Source organism: Siphateles boraxobius, unplaced genomic scaffold (assembly GCF_051911475.1).
Source record: "Siphateles boraxobius isolate OS27281-9 unplaced genomic scaffold, OSU_SipBor_1 65, whole genome shotgun sequence".
Lineage (NCBI taxonomy): Eukaryota > Metazoa > Chordata > Actinopteri > Cypriniformes > Leuciscidae > Siphateles > Siphateles boraxobius.
This window is the reverse complement of record NW_027509192.1, coordinates 13,314,687-13,336,207: the sequence shown is the minus strand read 5'-3', so window position 1 is coordinate 13,336,207 and position 21,521 is coordinate 13,314,687. Positions and strand designations below refer to the sequence as shown.

Sequence of the window (21,521 nt, the reverse complement as noted above, 5' to 3'; positions counted from 1 at the left end):
TTCTCAGATCTCCGGTGGTCTCAAGTGACGATGGATCACGGCGGCGGACTGTGATTAAACGCGAGGAATTAAATGGGAAGCACAAACAAACATGCGCACAGGCTATCAAACAAACCCACGTGATCAAACTGCTGTCTGCGGACTTGAAACCAGCTCTCTTTGTTGCTTGATTGCAAAAATTTTACCATTCATAGCATTTAAATGGGATTCGCGACATTCTCGCCTGTGATCTCTCAGCTCCAGCATATAGCACATGCGGTCAGCGAGGTCTCAAGGTAATAGCTAAACATACTAAAATCCCTAAACAAATTGCACATTTATGCTTTTGCATCTTTGTGGAAGGAATATGAAGGTTACTACTACTAATATGGCCGTCCTGTGAGGCTGACATTCAAATAACCTTCCCTTCTTTCTGCTGAAATTGGAATAAAAGAAAAGAAGTGGAAGTAAACTTATGTTTTTGCTGTTACTTGGCCAAATCCCAAAAATCTGTGAGATTTTAGACTACTCTTGCTACAAAACCAGCTAATCAAACAGACGCTAGCCGATTCCCTAAACTAAAGTCGTTCCCACTGACATATTTTCTTAAACCTATACTTAACCCAGCCGAATAGCACAAGAGGTTTGTGTCGTACCACAGAGGACATTTGGAGAATGTACACGGGCTACATTATTTACTGAAACAATCTGGAACAGCAGTGAGACATTTCAGAGGAATTTGATTAAACTGCTGTTTGTCCATGTTCTCTGGCCTGAAGGACTGTTGTTAATCTGGCTGTAATGTGGCACTTTCCGCAATTCCAGCATGGCTGTCCAATCACTTACGTAATTCCCTGACATGAGCCCACTGGCTTGCATCATTTGGTCACTGACAGATGTCAACACACAAGCATATTAGCAACCTCATACACACACACACACACACACACACTGCAGGCCCCTGGAATTGCTGCATTTAAAGGGGCAGTATGCAATTTTTGCTCCACTAGAGATACCAAACTAAATTGCAGAAACAACAACTGTTTTTAGTCAAGTTTGACTGGCCAAACCGGTAGCTGCATCTCAAGCTCATGCTTTTGGTTGTGCCAATTTTTCTTATAAATTCAGATCACTCAAACAGATCCGTTTCGTTTGGTGCCGCTAATGGTGTGAAAATAAAACACTGCATCTTTAAGAAAAAACGTGCGTATTTTTTTAACAGCCCTTCACGCACACATCCACTGCTGCATCCAATCATATCAGGCAGTGGATCACTGTCTGCACTCCCATTGGTTGTCACATCAATGCTAATTTGCATACTGTTTAATGCAGTTGTTTAATTTAAGCCAAAAGTATACTTTGGTTTTTATGAGTTCACTAGAGTATTTGTTCAATGCGTGTGATGTACATTTTGTCATCAGCATAGTGCGCACATACTGTATGTGCCTAGCAAGATTTATCGACAACTTACAATGAAAATGAATGACTTGTAGTCACTGCGAACACTGTTTTAAGCTTTCAAGGTACATATTTTGTTCATTAGTGGCCAATTCTGAATCTGTTTGAAAGTGGAAACGCTAATAGATTTGCTGAAAAACAGTGTTGGCTATGTTTGGTGCACTAGTGTAACGGGTTAAGCTCTCATCTTTATGAGTATGTGTCCTTAAAGCATAAGCGGATAATCCTAATCCCACCAGGTTATGTCAACAATCCAACAATTCAGCGAGATTTTAGCCCACAGTGGGAATAACTAGAGGCATTTTGTGCTGATTTGCATGCAGGAGGAAATGTGCCACAAATGCGTTGTTAGCGCTTTGGCCTATCGCTAGTCACGTAGCTTGATTTTCAGCACGCCAGACAAACAATATCACTGACGTCTGTGTGCAGAAAAGGAGATCAGGATGTTTTAATACTGCTGAACAGAAAAAAAGCCATATCATTTTGTATGCGCAGACGGGAAGAAGCACTCTGCTGAAGTTAGCGATCAACCCTCCCCCACTAGCTGGATCCTGGAATCCTCCATTAGCGAGTGAACATTCCTGAATATTTCACACGCCTTCAATATATTGTGTCAACATCACACTTTTCGCCTCACTTAGAACGAAGCTCCTCAGGTACAAATGAGGAGAGAGCACTTTTAAGAAGTGCTCAGCATGGAGAATGAGCCCCTTTGTGATGCTGATGTCAGCGTTAATGCGCTAAAGAATACAGAGCGACTGTGACAGTTAGCGCTGAGGTGTTAGCACACATTATGGTGATATTATTATTGTCTCCACTGTTTGATGAGCAACCTTTTGCTGTGGTTTTCATTCTTTTGCACTTTTGTCAAGAAAGACTTGAATTAAAGTGTGAATGCATTCTAACTTCAGCAGAGGAAAATAAGGGACAGTAAGTGTTTCATAAGAAAAATAAAGGAAACTCTTAATTGGCTATCAACTGCTAAAATTCATTCACTTTGAATTTGGTCTACTAACATATGACTTTACAGAATCTCTTAAAAAACAATTAGTGTCAAGTTTCACACAAATTACATTACAAATGTAGCCTAGAAATTTAGCCTAGCCTAGCTTGTAACTTAACAAAGAGCTACTAGGGCTTACACAATTGAGACAAAAGTGTTTATTTCACATTTATATTTTTCATTTTCCATTCTAATGTCATTTTTAACATTATTTGTTATATGTTACACTTCAAATGCAGTAGCCTAAATACAGAAGCTAAAAGATGCTAAAATATGGGACCAACCACATCCTTCATGGATTTTATATGAACTATTTTCCTTTAAATATCAGACGATCATATGCGTCCTTAAACGCGAGACACAATATTGCTGTGATTTGCAGTTGTGGCGCAGCACGGCTAAGCAGTCTCAGAGAGCCGGACTGTCACGGATGATGGTGTGCTATGAAATATGGCCTCAGTCTGAATTTATGTGCATGAACTATGTGCCGTACCAATTAAAATGGCCATTTGGTGAGCAAGTGACAAGTGTGTTTGATGTTAGCCGAAACTGAGGGGCTTCTGTTAGCAAGAGCAGGGGCTTGTCTCCCATGAGGTCTGATTTGAGGGCTTTAAAGGGCATGGCAAAGACGGGGCCTGATTGCGATTGGGTCGTGGAATGAGAGAGAGGGATGGAGGGCGATAGACGGTGAGAAAGATAGCATTAGCTGAGAGAGGGGACAGCGAAGTGACACGTCACTCCTCCTCAGGGCTCTGACTCGCTGTCAGCTCTGACTCAGTGACCTTGAAGTGGGCTCCAGGAAGTCACAACAGAGCAGACCCAACTAACAAGCTGCATCAGATTTGCTCTTTGCTACCACACATTTCAATGTAGGCGCAATGGGAGTCATTTAGTGCAAAGGTTTGATCTTTAATGTTACCACGGCCCTGTGCCCTTTTACTGTGCGTTTTCATTTGCGTAACTCTGTGTGTTATGTGTCTGTGGTATGTTTGATGTTGCCCGTAGGCTGAGACCTTTTCGACCAGCCGCGGTGTATGGCACGAACACTGTCTGACATGCAGTATCAGTCATCATCTTGTCTGCGGTGTAGATAAACATCTGGCTTTATAACCTATGTGGGGTTTTTTTTCTCTTTTTTTTGAGAAATGTATTATTATTATTATCATTATTATAAACTATTTATAAAGCACACTGTGATTAATAATAATAATACATATTTGTATCATGCTTTCAAAACGGTTGATGTGTTTATATGAAAAAATTATGCAATAATAATAATAACAACTATTGTGACAAATGTCATTTTTTGCATTTAAATAATGTATATTATGAACTCTCTAGAAAGCATACTGTGATTTTAAATTATTTGTTATTATTATAAAGTCACATTACGCTCTCTAAAGTATTAGCAATGTATTTGTAGGAGAATTGTCTAATAATAATAATTATTAATTATATAGTAATAATAATAATAATAATTTAATCACAATATGCTGTCTAAATAGTTCTAATATAATAATAATCATATATTTTTATATGAACTCTTTAAAAAGCATATTGTGATTTTAATTGGTATTATTATTATTATTGTTATTATTATTAAGATAGTATGCTTTCTAAAAGGCTAACAATGTATTTTATTTAAAATCGTCTAATAATGACAATTATAATCATTATAATATAACTCTAGAAAGCATAACAATTTTATATTTATTATTATTATTTTTATTAGTGACATGTTTAGCAAATACATTGTGAACATTATAAGGCATACTGTGATAAATAATAATAATAATACCACAGTCACAGTATGCTTTCTAAATGGTTAACAATGTATTTATGTGAAATCTGTGGCATTTACATGGTAAAATCATCCAAAAAATACAGGAATACCATAATAGTTTTTCCCTAAAAGTTATTCAGTTATCCAGTGCTGGCAAATACCACCCTGTAAACGTGGAACTGTTCGAGCAACTGAATATCTCACAGTATGCGTTATTAGGCGAGTGTGTTTGCACTGGAGCTGGATGAATTACTCCCCGTCCTAATCTTGCTGTGAGGATTTTTTTTCAGCAGAACAATTTTGGTTTAGCGCTCTCCGTAGACAAAGGAAGCTCCGATCCAGCACTGCAACCCCGCAGCGTGAGCCAGGCGGGAGACAAAGAGCTTTGTGAGTGTTTCATGTGGAGGCCTGGCGAGAGAGAGAGTAGAGTGAGAATTTGCGCCAGGCGGGACCCAAACCCACCCGAGTGCCCAGTTATGCCCTCTTCACTTCCTGCGCCTTCGACTGATGTGGCACGAGCTTCGTCAGCAAGTGTACCTGCTTCTTTCCGGCTAAAACGAAGGGCCCTCTGAGCAGTGCCTAGGGAGCGAGTCAGATAGGAGTGCGGCGGCTTGGCCCCCGCAGGCTCGAACCTGCAGCCTGGTAGTCTGTGATGCCAGCAGTGTGAAGCCGCTTCAGCCTGTAGGGCAGGACATGGAAGCTGGGATTACGAGCCTGGGAAAGACTGTACTCAACAGCCCTGGACTGCCACCTACTGGCAGGGGCCTGGTACTACAGCCTCTCTCCTGGACCTCAACCACAGCCAGCCTTAATTACAGCATGCTTCAGTTGTTGTGAGTGCATGTCAGAACAAATTATGTAAGTAATGAGGCTGAAAATGCTAAAGGAGTAGGAACACACTGGCGCGCTAATGCTCATGCCGAGAGAACACAAAAACAAACAACAGAGTACACTGCCCGTGATTTTTTTTTTCTCGAAATGCAAGAAAAAAAAATTATTATGGTTTCCTAATTATAAATTAATGATAAAAAAAACTCGTTGGATATTGAATCAGCAGATCTGCCAATTCCCAAGAAGCTCTCCTGAGGAGAACAACGGTTTATATCAGCGAAAACTGTGTGGGCTTAATGTGTCGTTTACAGGCATGTTGACGGTGTACCGGCTGTGAGCGTACCGGGTTAGTGGATCAGCAGCGCAGAGCTGAAAGAGAACGAGAGAGAGAGACAGACCCTTGGCCGTGCTGTGGGGACGTTGACATTATCCAGATGACACAACGGGAGCTTGAAGGCAGATGATGAAATGGGCAGCCGCGGATGCATCGCTCAGCGGTGGCAATTTGATGCGTGCAAATTAATTCCGTATGATTGGATTTATAAGGTTCACTAAAATATTATCGAGCCGCAGTATTTTGGCTGGAGGTAGGCAATAGCTGCGGGGAACTTTGGCTTGTGATCTAAGAGAACTAGAGGGAGCAATTTCTGTCAAGTAGAAATAAAATGCTTAGGCTACATTAAACAGTGACTGTTCAGCTGTAATCCGGCTAAATATAGAGTGAAGCTCTTGCGTGGTAAGGTCTATTTTGCAATGGCCAGAGGTTTGGTTCGGGTCCTTTGATGTGATTACATTGCCGTGGCCTTTACTTCGAGGTGCCTGACTCTTTTTATGCAACTTGTGCCAGGTCTTATCTGTCGGAATCAATATTCAGTTCACAAGTGTACTTCTGTTAAGGAATTGTTCACTCATAAATTCAAGTTTTGTCATATTTTATTCCCTTGTGTCGTTCAAAACCTGCATGACTTCTGTTTGTCATGGAAAACAAAGGGAGATGTTTGGATGAATGTTTAAGGTGCTCATTTCCATAGAATGAAAGTGAGTGGGGACTAGGGTCTGTCGAGCTCCTAAAAGGCATGTACAACTCGTGCACTATATTCCAACACTTCTGGAGTTATAGGATAGATCCGTTTGAGGAATCAATTGAAATTTACTCACTCTGCAGCTCTCAAATCTCATTAACATTCATGCATATATTCAACTATGTAACATTATGTTTGACAATAATGCCAAACATTATCGGTTCTTGTGTCTCAAAACCAATCATGACTGCCAAGTTTCAATATGCGCATATTTGAATTACATTAATGACAGTTTCAATGAATAGCTTAAAAGTTATAATAGGATAAAAAAGCCGCAAAAGACCGCCTACTCTCCGCTGAATGACCTAATGCGTAAACATTTAGGAAGCGCGCTAGCCAGACGGGATTTAAACTTTGTCGGCTGAAGACCTACAGTAAGTTTGATTTGAAGACAAAAAACATACCAAGCACAATGCTCTCTCACCATTCCTGATTTCTAACACACACAACGAAATCTTCTGCTCTCCGTATGTTTTTCCGTCATCTCCGGGCGCCTTCATATGTAAATTGCATGAGCCTCCCCTCGAAGAAATCAGGACTGAAGTGGTCGAAATCGGACAAAAGAGACATATTAGAACACCAGGTGTAAACGGAAATGTGTCTCCCTTGTCTACTTGTGATCCGATCAACCAAAACGCTTCTTAATACCGGGTGTAAACAGGTCCTTAGAAACTTTTAGGGTACTTTTTTTGTTGTTTTTGGAGCTCGACTTTGGTCACTATGCGCTTCGATTGAATGTAAAAGAGCAATGTCAACATTCTACCAAATATCTCTTTTTTGTTCCATGAGAAAATTTGTCGTATGGGTTTTGAATGACATGAAGGTGAGTAAATGATTAAAAAATTTTAAGTTTGGGTGATCTCTTTAAATGTAGTGAAAAAAAAAAGCTTCTCTCAACTCTAAACCTTATAGCTCTGATATTTTTCATCAAATACATCACATTTTCTTTGTATCAACGCTAGGCCATTTGGACTGAACTCCGTCTCAGAGGTGGTAAACCCGCTTGGCTGTTTTTAAATTGAACAGGCAGCTGTGAACCAATATTCCAGTGGCGGAAAAGGTCCAGTCATGTGCTATAGAGTTGGGTTTCTCCCGATATTGCTGCCCAAAAGGCTCTGCAGGGAAACGGTGGTGATTTATTACGATTCCATCTGTTTCCAAGTCACGAGTTGACATCACGTTTGCCGTGCTTTTTGTAGGGTTTTCTGTTTAAAGTCAGAATGGCCTCCTCCAAATACGCAGCAGCCGAGGGTGGCATCGACGTGATGCTTTTGAAGCTCGGCACCGTTTCATGTCGCAACATGCAGCCGTGGAGGAGGTGTTGCGTGGTGACTGGTGACAGTGAAAAATCTTGACAGTATCTTCTCTCTTTTCTTTCTCCGCAGCTCAAATCGAAATAATTCCCTGCAAGATCTGTGGAGACAAATCATCAGGCATCCATTATGGCGTGATAACATGCGAGGGCTGCAAGGTAAGAAGCTAAACCACCCTGTCAGCGGGTAAGCGCGCTCGCTTGACAAAGAAAAAGCGGGAAAAGCCAACAAATGAGACATTCTGGAAAATAACAGAGAAGTTTCTTTCGGATTATTGTCTGTCTAAAAGAAGAAACAACTACTATTGTGCTTACAGGACTTCACAATTCTTCACACGCCTGAGTCTTAATAACTCGCATAGTCAGTTTGTAATGTTGCTAAAAACGTCACTATTACAATACGACAACAATATAATCCCTTTGTCTTGTTTTTCTTTACCATCTTTGCTGCACTTGACTTTTTTTTATTATAAAACCGTCAAACAGGAGGGCTTTGCATCACAGCACGTCGTTAGCAGTTTTGCAACCATGCCCCCCCCCCATTCTTTCCCACCGAAGCTCCTCTTTTTGTGCATTTTTCAAACACGCCGTCCACTCAGCAAAGAGGAATTTTGTGCTTATTGTGTATTCCTGTTTTCCGCCTGTCACCGGAGCGACTCGTTAGCATTCCGCGAGCAGGAGTCGGCAGAAACGAACGTGTGGACGCGGCTCTTGAACGCCTCGTTTTTTGTTTTCCCGCACAATAGACAGACTCTCTGCTCAGCATCTCCCTCCGTCACTCACTCGGCGGCAGAAACGTGCAGGCCTGAAGAATAAACTGCTGAAATGTATCTTTAATGATTACTAATTACTCGAGGCACAGAGACATTTAATGATATGTGCGAGCACAACGCTCCGGCCCATAAATCATAGCATTATTAAGGAGCGCTGCTTGTCACCGGCAGTCCTACCCCGCTTTCATAATGGCTGCCATTAGAAAGCAACTTGGCAGCTGTCAGCTGTTTTCTAGTAATTAAACAGCCAATGAGCAACTAATTAAGACATATGTGTACGGAGCTGTGGAGTGGGGTGTGTTAATGACGAGCTGGAATCAATTAATTAAGTCAAAAGGATGAGAAATAAACTCAACGTGGGCGCCCATTCCCCAGCCCCCCCCCCACCCACCCCAGAGCCAACCACTGGGTCCGAGCTCTGTTTTTCAACATTAATAACCTTGCACAAACCATTATTTACTACCATTCTCACCCATCTCTGAACTAGCCGTGCCAATTGTTAATGAGGAAAAATACTCGTTCCAAACTGCTTTTTATAGTTACCGCACCAAAGTTTGTGTCGCTCGGATGTATCTTGACTAAAGAGAAACATGTCTATATGATTAAAGCAAGTGTTTTTGTAAAGCTGCCACCATCTGTTCAGCATTTGCCACAGAAATGTTTTATGAGCACTTCATGTGGGATAATATGCCTTGTAAGGTATAGATGCATGTCTGTCGCCAGTTTGAGGTCAATTCAGCTGTAAGGCATAAAGGTTTTTCTTAATAAATAATGATATAAAAATGTTATGGTATAATAATTATATAAATAATATTTAGAAGTGTGCAGACAAGGATGTATAATTTGCAGCTGTTAATGCAAATGAAAATAGTTTTACTATTATCAAAATATTTGTACACATACACTTTAAAAATATATGATCAATGTTATGACAGCATATGTTTTTGCATTGCTTTAACTCATCAAATTTAAGTAATTTTCTACTTTTTTACAAGTCATACAAGATTCAAGTCATTTTTTTAAAGTCAGTAATTTATGTAGGGTGATATCAGGTAATTTGGGCCACTTTTTGGTTAATTGCTTGGGACACTAACTAAAAACCTATGCATGACATTAAACTGTGTTCTTATGATTAATAAGGACGTTTTTTAATATTTTTGTGTATTGAATTGATGTAATAAAATATAATTGTTCAGGCCATTCAGGTTTTGAAACATAGCTTTCCCACATTTTTTGAGATGAGCAGCATTCAGGTAAAATGGGCCGGCTGATCAGTAAAAATAGGCTAGTCAAACTGCAAAGTGAAACAGACATTTCTGATAAAACACATTTAATTATAATTTAACTGTATTTAAATTACATTAAAACATCAATTTCAATCAATTTATCTCCCTATATTCACCTAATGCTTCTCTCGTCCTCTCCTCTATACCCACGAATTGTATTTTTTGCCTTTATGTGCCTTTCTGATTATCTACTCTTGTTTCTTATCATTTCTGTTTGACATGCTGTTTGTAAAAAAAAATAGTTTAACATTACTTTACATTTAACATTGCTTAAACTCAACTCAGAAGGTGGCCCATTTTAACTGAAATTAATTAAATGACTTAAATATCCAAGTTGGTTGTACTTAAAAAAAAATTGAACGTAGCAACTTCCCTTTTAGTGTATGAAAATGCATTCCTAATACTAAAATTTGTATGTATAGTTTTTTTTTTTTAATGATACTGGTAAAAATCTTAAAAAGTCTTACTGTTGAGCCCTGCATGGGTTAACCAACCCTCTCTCTGTCTGTCTCTGGGGCCTGTAGGGTTTCTTCAGGAGGAGTCAGCAGAGCAATGCTGCGTACTCATGCCCGCGTCAGAAGAACTGCCTGATTGACCGCACCAGCCGGAACCGATGCCAGCACTGCAGGCTGCAGAAGTGTCTGGCCGTGGGCATGTCACGTGACGGTGAGTCCATGTCCAGGACAGCAGGCACCAGAGGGAGAACGCAGTCTCCACAGATACAGAACATCGAATGCATGCAAAATACCAAACAGAGCAGCGTGCAAAGTGAACGTGAAACCTGACAGAGGGTTTTTCAGTTATGGTTTGAGAATACAAACCTGATTGCAAGTAGAGTAAAAGAGGAAAATATAATGGAATTTTTTTTTAACAAAGTCCACAAATGTGACATACAGCACATCCATCACAGGATGCATCTGTGATTTATATATTTTATGTATTTTCATTATTATTATGAAAGTCATTTCCACCACAGTGTCATTTCCATCTTAAATTATGTTTTGTGTTTAATAACATTCCTTGATGGAAATTATATTTTGAAATAAAGTCTATTTTTGACATTTTTGTCAAAATAATTAGGATTTTTGTAATAATGTCTAAATTAAATGACAAAAAAAGGCTAATTTCATAGGTATCATAAATAAACATAATTAATTTTATTTTTATAATTGTAGGTCTGGTTTCACTGACAGGGCTTCGATTAAGGCAGGATTAGCTCAGTTAGGACATTTAAGTAGCTTTTATAAACCTGCCATTTTTAAGACAAAATGATGGCACTGACATATTTTAAGATATGTCAGTGAAAGTTTCTTTCAGTTAAAACAGCTCAAACATGCATTTTAGTCTGGGACTAGCTTAAGCCTTGTCTATGAAACTGGGGGGGAAATTGTTCACAATACCAAAATGACAAGATTTACCTCGGCAGTTCACGTCAATTTATAAAAGCCCTATTCAATGTTCATTTCGCATCCAAAGACATGAGACAATCATAACCAAAGTCATTTAAATATAGAAATCTTAAAGGTACAAGAACAAAAACAGTCTATTTTAATGGCGACAGCTAAATTTAAATTGAAAGTACATTGAGGACTTCAAGGAAACAATTACGTGGATAGTGTAATAGAATATGTTTAGTCCATTACTACTTTTATTCAGTACTTACCTTTGTCCCTGGTCTTGCCATGTCACTTAAGTAGAGTACCTGCTCTGTAATCAGCGCCCTTTGCTCATTATTTTTTTACCAAACTTGTGACAAGCTGAATTTAAGAGGCAGTTGTGGTTCTGGACTGCAGGGCATGCTCAGTCAGGGTGGAGAATCTGACAGCAAGTAGCTTTTATTAAATGAGCGTCATTAAAGCAGGCTCATTAAAGACAATGCAGGTGAGCAGCATTAACGGTGCACAGGTGTGTGTGTGTGTGTGTGTGTGTGTGTGTGTGTGTGTGTGTGTGTGTGTGTGTGTGTGTGTGTGTGTGTGTGTGTGTGTGTGTGTGTGTGTGTGTGTGTGTGTGTGTGTGTGTGTGTGTGTGTGTGGAGGCCCCCTGCTGGGCCTCCGGCTGGGCTGTGTGACTACGGCCCGTGACAGGAGGATGAAATCAGGCCAGGTCTTCCGAGTCTACCAGGCTGCTCTCTCACACACAACCAGGACAGGCAAGGTGACTTCTGACTTCACTCCGACTGAAGCTCACCAGTCCCCATCTGCCTTCCTTACACGGTGACAGAGACGCAGAGCGTACCCAGACACACACATGTCTGAGACGACGTTAGGCCTCCACTCATTCTCATTCATACGCCTCAAAATCAGAGCTGATCCCGTGCCCCTTCTAAACACCTCGCTTTTGTCTCCTCCAAGCATGTCTTGTCTTATCTCCTTTGCACTTATATCCTCTAATCTCCTGTACTCTTCTCATGTCTCGTTTTATTTTCTCTTCTCATGTCTCCTCTCTCTCCTCTTGTCTCCACTCCTCAAGTCTCATTTTGTATCCTATGCTCTCATTTAGTTTCATCCCCTGTCTTCAAATATCGTCTCCTCGTGTTTAATTTAATTTACTTTCCTCTCGTCTCGTTTTCTCTCATCTCAGCTCCTCCCCTTTCTTAAAATCTTATTCAGTGTCATTTATTCTTTTCTTATGTCCACTTCTTTCTTCAAATCTTCTTTTCGTCCCCTCTCCTCTCATTTATTCTTGTCTCGTCTATTCTCGCCTTTACTTCTTTCGTCAAATCCTCTAGCTTCATCCTCTTTGTCCGTTTCCTCTTTTCATCTAGTGATTTCTTTACAGATCTCATTTTCAAATGTTTCGTCTCCTCCCCATCTCAAAATCGTCTCTTCTTTTCTCTTCACATGACTGGTTTCATTGTATTTTATCTCCTCTCATCGTGTCTCAACTTGTCTCCAGTCCCGCCATGTCATCTCCCCTCCTCTCCACATCTTATCTAGTCTCCTCAAATGTCCTCTTGTTTTTCTCTCATCTCTATTCAAATAGCAGCCCACCTCAAAAAGTCTCATCCCACCTTGTTTTCTCTCCTTCTCTCCTTTTGCCTCATTTCCTCTCTTCTTCTCTCCTTTTTTACTCCTCTCCTATTCTTTCCTTTCATCTTTTTCTGCTTCTCCTCTTGTCCTCTTTTGTCTTGTCCTGTCTTCTCTTCTCTGGTCTCCTCTAGTCTCCAACAGTCAAAGCCCCATTATCCCCTTCATTCTCTGCTAAACTCTCCTGTACTTTTATCTCTTTTTCCAGCCATCAGTAGATCAGCTTGTCCTCGCCAGGCGTCCTTCCTTTTTACAAACACTTGATCTTCACTCATATCTGATCCGCACTGTATTCCGTCCCCTGCTTCCTGTTCTTCTAACACTCATCCAGTTCAAAGACAGTCTAAAGCTGTAGCTGCTCTTTCTTTCTTAGCTAAACAGTCTCTCCGTCGCTTCCTCCAGGTGTTGCGAGTGAAGGCCTTTCCTTTTTGTGAGTCCTTGTAAATTGGTGATTCATGCTAGTCAGGTTTTCTTGGATCATTTTGACAGGTAGACGGCAGGAAAAAGCTAATGCTATTACCAAAGCGGTTCCTTTTTTTGACCAATACACTACTAATACCCTCTGAGAGACATTAAACCCTGCTCCCGGGAGTTAGTTGTACTCTCCATGCCGTTACACTAAGCTTCCCTTCAAAGGGCAGAGTCTTGAGGGAAAAGAGATTGTGCCTATTGTTTTTTTCTTGAGTAATAATGGCTACGAGGTGAAGTCTTCTGTAAAGGTAGTTCTGGTGTGGTGGTTGGTAACCAAATTGTTGGTGGTTTGATCAATGTAAGCAGTGAGCCATGCACCACCACTCGACCCTAGGAGGCAGCAATGCCAATTGCCCCTGTAATAAACACATTTAATAGACAAAGAAGTCTCACCCAACCTACTTGCATGGAAATTTGTGACCATTTCAGGGTGCGTTTACACGACAATGATGTACTTAAAACTGAGAAGTTTTTCCATTGAGTTTTATGCGTACAGACGACACCATAAGACTAAAAACGCTGTATTCTGCTGCCAGGCCATTAGATGGCGATGAAACACTATAGACTGAACACGTAATACACGTGTGCATGACGTCATCGTCTTCAGAGATTCGCATTTTTGTTGTTTACACAGAGAGTTTTTTTCAAAAACCTGAACTTAGAAACCCGTTTTCAAAAGTTTGCATTTTCAGGCACGTTGTCTTGTAAACGAACCGCCAAAATGCATTAAAAGTCTTATGTTTTTAGTTGAAAACGTCGTCGTGTAAACAGCATTAATATGATCTAATGAATTAATATGATCTCAATCATACATTTTCCTACGATCTGATGGTTAATTCTAGCAGGGTGGGCCTTCATGTTACACGTACAAATTACATGGTACAAACTCAAATCAGCAGTTTATAAAACAGTTACATTTTCTGATGAGATTTGGTTGGCACACCAGCCTGTTTATACTTGTATTTGATTATTTTTAAGGTAGCAGTCACAATTCGAGAGAGATTTCCGTTCATAATGCGATGTCTTTGCCCCATATAGCGGTGAAGTTCGGCCGGATGTCGAAGAAACAGCGGGACAGCCTGTATGCAGAGGTGCAGAAACACCGGCTCCAGCAGCAACAGCGGGACCACCAGCAGCAGCCCGGTGAGGCCGAACCCCTTACACCGACCTACGGCCTTTCCACCAATGGCCTGACCGAGCTTCATGATGACCTGAGCGGCTACATGAACGGCCACACACCCGACGGCACCAAGCCTGACTCGGGCGTCAGCAGCTTCTACCTGGACATCCAACCCTCACCCGATCAGTCCGGCCTGGACATCAACGGCATCAAGCCGGAGCCCATCTGCGACTTCACCCCTGGCTCGGGTTTCTTCCCCTACTGTTCCTTCACCAACGGAGAGACGTCCCCCACCGTTTCCATGGCTGAGTTGGGTAAGTGATCATTCTGAAGAACGATGGATTCTGGGTAGGGGATGGTACTAGGGGGAAGAACCCAACCGTGGGGCAAACATCGCTAAAGGTGTCTTAAAATAGCATTAGGTTGGAGTCTCATCTCGAAGACTCATTAAAAGAACCTCTTTTTTTTCTAATTAGTTTCCATTAATTAGGGCCAATCAGGATCCAGCAGGGCACGCGCCAAGGGAAATCATTTTTTTTAGCTTCCCCTCCTGCTCTGGGACTCCTTTTAACAGATGTGTTTTCAACATGATTGAATTTTTATACTGTTTTTTTCTTTCTCTCGTCTCCATTTTCTCGTTCTTGCTGAAAGCAAATATGACCTTTGTTCCCTTCAATTGACACACACTCACTTTTATACTTGAAATACTGTCCTAATTTCCTTTTGTACAGAAACACAGATGGTCAACACGCTTCTAAATCGACTTTAAATCACAGACCGCTACAATGCAGCTCCTTGATTGGAGACACAAATAAAATGCTGCATCTTTTGAAAGATCTTTTCCCTCAGCATTTCTGTAAGCATAAATTAATCCGCTAGTAGGAATAACTTTTTTATAACGATAATGGGAAGCAAATGCCATCTCTCTCTCACACACACACACACACACACACACACACACACACACACACACACACACACACACACACACACACACACACACACACACACACACACACACACACACACACACACAGAGTATATATATATATATATATATATATATATATATATATATATATATATATATATATATATATATAGGTCTGTACGTTAAGTGCAGTCAAGCGAGACAGGGTTTTTTTGACAGTACGTTGCGTTGTGTTTCAGAACATCTGGCCCAGAACATTTCCAAGTCCCACATGGAGACGTGTCAGTACCTGAGAGAAGAACTTCAGCAAATGACCTGGCAGGCGTTCCTTCAGGAGGAAGTGGAGAGCTACCAGAACAAGGTAAACACACACATCTTTTCATAAGCTTAAGACAGCGATGCTCTTAATGTTTTAACTTGCAGGGACACTGATATGGCAATGTTTTTGGAATCAAAAATGTCCTTGCTGGTTGCATTATAGGATGAAGATCCATTTAAAGGGAGAGTTCACCCAAAAATTAAAATTATTTCATCCTTTACTTACCCTCATGTCATTCTAAACCCGTATGAGTTTCTTTCTTCTGTCACAAAAGAAGATATTTTGAAGAATGTCGGCAACCAGACAGTTGACGGACCCCATTGACCTCCAAAGTATTTTTTTTCCTACTGTGGAATTCAAAGGCTACCGTCAACTGTTTGGTTACCCATATTCTTCAAAATATATTATTTTGTGTTCAGAAGACGACAAAAAAGTCATACAGGTTTGGGACAACATGAGGGTGAGTTATGACAGAATTTTCATTTTCGGTTGAAATATCCCTTTAAATTTAGAGCACTTTCTTTGTACACATTGTACATTAACATTAACCTAGATTATAAATAGATATATTGTTCATTGTTATTTTTTTATTTTATTTACAAATGCATTAAATAATGTTAATTTATAAAGCTTGTAATGTTAAAAATGTATTAATATATGTACAAATCATTGTTCACCTAAATTAATAAATGCTGTAAATATATTGTTGATTGTTAGATCATGACACCTAATGCATTGACTAATATTAATAAATTGAACCTTAACATAAGTGTTACCCAACCATGGGTAACCGCCCACAATTACATATATTTGGTACAGTATCAAAGCCTGTTTATTTCTAAGGGTCATGTAAAACTGAATTATTTTAAGTAAGCAATCATGAGTGTACTTAATTAAACTGCTACATAAAAAATATGGCCTCTTTAAAGTGCTCGTTGCAAATGGTTTTGTGTTTTGTTTCCCCTCAGCCCAGGGAAGTCATGTGGCAGTTGTGTGCCATTAAAATCACAGAGGCCATTCAGTATGTGGTGGAGTTTGCCAAGCGCATCGACGGCTTCATGGAGCTCTGTCAGAATGATCAGATAGTGCTTCTCAAAGCAGGTAAAGTGTGCGTTCACATCACCATCATCCAATCCCGGCTTAGTTTACAGGGCATAAACACAAATAATCCTTTGCTGCAGTGCATCTAAATAGCATTCTACTAGCAGTATCTATACAGTGCGCATTATGCAGTTTTTTTGTATGCATGAGAAAATGTATTATATTTGCCAAAATGTGCATTATACGACTAGGGCATACTGTGTGGAATACTGTTTTCCCACAATACAGTGCGTTTGATCTGTCTCTTTTGAGTGTGGTTTACATCCCAATAGGGAAGAAAAGACAAATCGCAACTTCCATTTTATGCCAACTTTTAACATGCAACGTAATACGGTCATGTGACAACTGTGTAGCATACTGCTCTTTAAAGTATTTATTGTTGAATACTATATTGCATACTATTTAAAAATAGTACACTGCACAGTAAACAGTATGCCATTCTGAACACAGCCGATGTCACACAGCAGGAGGTGCTTGCTTCAAATGACCATTTCTTGTGTATACATGAAAACTGTATTGGGACAATCTGTCAGCTCTTTGAAAATTAAGGCACTATTGAGATGATATCCACCACTGCACACTCTCTCCTCACAAATAATGGACCAAAGTGCTACATCACACTCACACCCCATCCCGGTCATGATCCCAACAGCTTTCAGTGTTTCTGTTTGTACCAGGCCCCACCAAAATTATTAACAAAATACTGAGTGAGCACTTGCTCCTGACATGACATTTTAAACCACCGGCATCTTTCTAAAGCTCCGTAATGGCTTCTATTACGTGGCTTTTATCCTCTAAGCCTGTGCTCACCAAAGCCCTCCGTGGTAGAATTACTGCTCCCACTCACAACAATAACAGCAACACACTCCACCTGAGCCACACACACACACACTGCTCAAAAACACAGCCGATTGGTTACTTAATAAAGCTGTGTTTATGACACTGCTTTTGGCCAGAAACACTCCATGCAAGTATTAACCTCACATAACAAACCTAGCGTCAAATGTCTGTACCATTGAACCACTAAACATGTTGACAGCTAACTTAGCTAATTTCAGCTAACTTATTAGGCTGGATTCTTTTCAAATTGTTGCTCCGACACGACAGTAATCAACCTGGTGTATTTCCTAAAAGCAACTATGGTCGCAAGTTTCGTAATTACCAACATAAATAGTTGGGTGATGATGCTTTTGGGAAATGCGATAACTTGCAGTAGAAGAAGACTGTTTACGCTAATGCTTGCTATAGTGCACCTTGTTGCAGTGCTGAGAATGCAGTTAGCAGTATGCCTTCACATGTTTCTCTAGCGTGTCAGCTTTTGATTATATAAAATCTAAATTTAGTTTCTCTCTCGCCTGTGTGTAGGCTCTTTGGAGGTGGTGTTCGTCAGAATGTGCCGTGCCTTCGACCCTCAGAACAACACAGTCTATTTTGACGGAAAGTATGCCGGGACTGATGTCTTTAAGTCATTAGGTGAGTTACAAAACCTGCTTGGATTTGGTATGTGAAGTGGAAATTCTGTGTTTGGAATATTATATTTGTGTGTGTTGCTTACTTGTCCCCAATTGTGTTCGAACTGAAAACTAAGGCCCTTTTTCACAAATGGCAAAAGCATTCAAATCCGTGCAAAACTCAACCAATTTGCCTTACTGAAAGCAACATAAAAGTGTTTTTCATACACACAGTGTCCAAAGTCTGCCAATGGTAAAAGTAACTCAAATATTAAGTTCTACATTTATAAAGTAATGTGTTACTTTATACTTGATGTAACTACTTGTTACATCAGAAAGTAATTGATTATTAGTGCTGTCAAATCAATTTATCTCGATTAATCACATCTAATATAAAAGTTTTTGTTAACATATGTGTGTGTTTGGCATTGATTCAACAAGGTGCTGAAAGCATTCTTTAGAAATGTTGGCCCATATTGATAGGATAGCATCTTGCAGTTGATGGAGATTTGTGGGATGCACATCCAGGGCACGAAGCTCCCGTTCCACCACATCCCAAAGATGCTCTATTGGGTTGAGATCTGGTGACTGTGGGGGCCATTTTAGTACAGTGAACTCATTATCATGTACAAGAAACCAATTTGAAATGATTCGAGCTTTGTGACATGGCGCATTATCCTGCTGGAAGTAGCTATCAGAGGATGGGTACATGGAGGCCATAAAGGGATGGACATGGTCAGAAACAATGCTCAGGTAGGCAGTGGCATTTAAACGATGCCTAATTGGCACTAAGGGGCCTAAAGTTTTCCAAGAAAACATCCCCCACACCATTACACCACCACCACCAGCCTGCACAGTGGTAACAAGGCATGATGGATCCATGTTCTCATTCGGTTTACGCCAAATTCTGACTCTACCATCTGAATGTCTCAACAGAAATCGAGACTCATCAGACCAGGCAACATTTTTCCAGTCTTCAACTGTCCAATTTTGTTGATCTCTTGCCAATTGTAGCCTCTTTTTCCTATTTGTAGTGGAGATGAGTGGTACCCGGTGGGGTCTTCTGCTGTTGTAGCCCATCCGCCTCAAGGTTGTGCGTGTTGTGGCTTCACAAATGCTTTGCTACATACCTTGGTTGTAACGAGTGGTTATTTCAGTCAAAGTTGCTCTTCCATCAGCTTGAATCAGTCGGCCCATTCTCCTCTGACCTCTAGCATCAACAAGGCATTTTTGCCCACAGGACTGCCGCATACTGAATGTTTTTCCCTTTTCACACCATTCTTTGGAAACCCTAGAAATGGTTGTGCATGAAAATCCCAGTAACTGAGCAGATTGTGAAATACTCAGACCGGCCCGTCTGGCACCAACAACCATGCCACGCTCAAAATTGCTTAAATCACCTTTCTTTCCCATCCTGACATTCAGTTTGGAGTTCAGGAGATTGTATTGACCATGACCACACCCCTAAATGCATTGAAGCAACTGCCATGTGATTGGTTGATTAGATAATTGCATTAATGAGAAATTGAACAGGTGTTCCTAATAATCCTTTAGGTGAGTGTATATACACACACACACACACACACACATACAGTATTATGTTAACAGAAACGTTTATGTTAGATGCGATTAATTGAATTGACAGCACTACTGATTATGTAATGTTACATTTGTTGTAAAAAAGTAATCCATATTACTTCTCAGTTTCATACATTTTCTTAAACATTTTTTAAACTACTGAATTAAAATGTTCTTCTCCATAACAAGACACATTACTTTCAACTCTCAATAAAAAAGCCTTACATCATGTAATATGATGTTAAGGGATCTTTTGTATGGCATACATAAAGTAGCTGTAGGGGTTAGTGATCAGAATATAATAATATTATAATGTTCTAATGTGATTTTAAAAGAAAATGAAGGTGCATGCTATATAGGCTATGGAATTACTGGCTTCTCAGTAAAAAAGAGCGAGTCTCAGAGCAGTAGAGAAAAAGTAACGCAAAAGTACCAACGCATTACTTTACATAAAAAGTAACAAAGTAATGTAACTAGTTACTTTTTTTAGGAAGTAGTGTAATATTGTAACATATTACTTTCAAAAGTACATTTCTCCAACTGTGTGTGTGTGTATACACACACACATATCTGTTAAAATTTGCTCATAGTTAGTTTTTGTTAGTTAATGCATTAACTAATGTTAACAAATGAGACCTTATTGGAGTGTCACCGATACTAAATGAAATAAAGTGTTGATTTTGGACCCCATGTGTACCCAAGCGAATAAAGCCCACCAGGTCGGCTGTAGCTTCTCATATCCTCCACACCTGGAGTCGATTTCCTCGCTGAGGACTCTGCTCAGGGTTGCTGTAGCTGCTGCATACGGTGGGCGTCTGGAGCCGCATAAGCAAGATTGAGTGTCTACCAGGAGTGTTTTATCAAACCCGCCATCCACACAGCCATAGCGTAACTGGCCATCGAGTTTTTCTAGTGTAAGCAAACAGCATTTATGTTTGAATGCCGTGACATTAGTGAAATCCCTTCTCTGTTATTATGCATGCGCATCGGAAACCTTTTGGGGCTGAAAGCTGTCCGGGTGTCAAAACAAACACAAATATGAGAAGATGCCACAGTCTGATAGATAACATTCAATCATATACTGTAACCATATCTCATGTGGACATCCTCCTTATAACAAGCATAATATCCTATTCCTGTTTTTTGTGTGGCGCTTTTAATAAGCTCGCATGTGCTTGCCAAGCTTTCGACCGGTATCTCTGAAATCGGTGTGCAAACTGAAACATTGGCGTAGTGCCCCCAGGTGGTACTCGACACACTCTGGATATTTGATTTTCAATTATTTATCATTTTTCAATGTTTAATTTTCAATATCTGATTTATTTATGAGTCCAAAATAGATTTGTGCATCTAAAACTCACATTATTGCTTAATAGGTGTTGTGTTGAACAAGCTGCAGTTGATATAAAAGGCAAGATATTCTAAACAGACAGCAGAATAATCTAAAGTGTATTTATTATTTATGCATTTGAAACAGAATGCAAGATTTGCATATTAATTCATGCAAACACATCGCAATCCTTTCTAAATATTACTAAAGTGATGTTTGTGTGTTTTAGCATTAGGGCGATTCTTCCACAAAATATGGAAATATTTGAACAGGTGGTATTTGACACAACTTTGGATATTTAAATGTTTGCCTTTGCTTAAATTGTTTGCTTATTTTTTTGCATCTAGAAGTCTTAAAGATGTGTGCATCCAAAACTGACATTATTACTTAATAAATGTTAAGTTGAACCGTGTTTTCAAACTGTGATTGATATAAAAGGCAAGATATCATTCTATACAGACAGGAGATTAATCTAAAGTATATTTATTATTTATGCGTTTGAAAAAGAATGCAACATGTGGGTATTAATTCATTCAAATACATCACAATTCATTTTAAATTATTATTTATATTTATATTAGTATTAATTTTATGTGTCTAAGACTAACAATATCACTTAATATGTGTAATGTTAAATATTTTTTTCAAGTTTTCAAACTGCAATTAATATATAAGGCAAGTCAATTT

The 21,521-nt window shown here is 39.7% G+C and overlaps 1 protein-coding gene across 2 annotated transcripts in view; it reads left to right on the top strand.

Moving 5' to 3' along the window:
- roraa (RAR-related orphan receptor A, paralog a) overlaps positions 1–21,521 on the top strand; it is a 298,753-nt gene that overhangs the window by 267,847 nt on the left and 9,385 nt on the right. For both annotated transcript variants that reach the window (XM_077211106.1, XM_077211107.1), the window contains 6 exons: positions 7,522–7,607; positions 10,032–10,173; positions 14,043–14,438; positions 15,295–15,416; positions 16,343–16,475; positions 17,841–17,948. In XM_077211106.1, the coding sequence (XP_077067221.1) occupies positions 7,522–7,607; positions 10,032–10,173; positions 14,043–14,438; positions 15,295–15,416; positions 16,343–16,475; positions 17,841–17,948 (987 nt within the window). The remainder of the gene's footprint in view (positions 1–7,521; positions 7,608–10,031; positions 10,174–14,042; positions 14,439–15,294; positions 15,417–16,342; positions 16,476–17,840; positions 17,949–21,521) is intronic.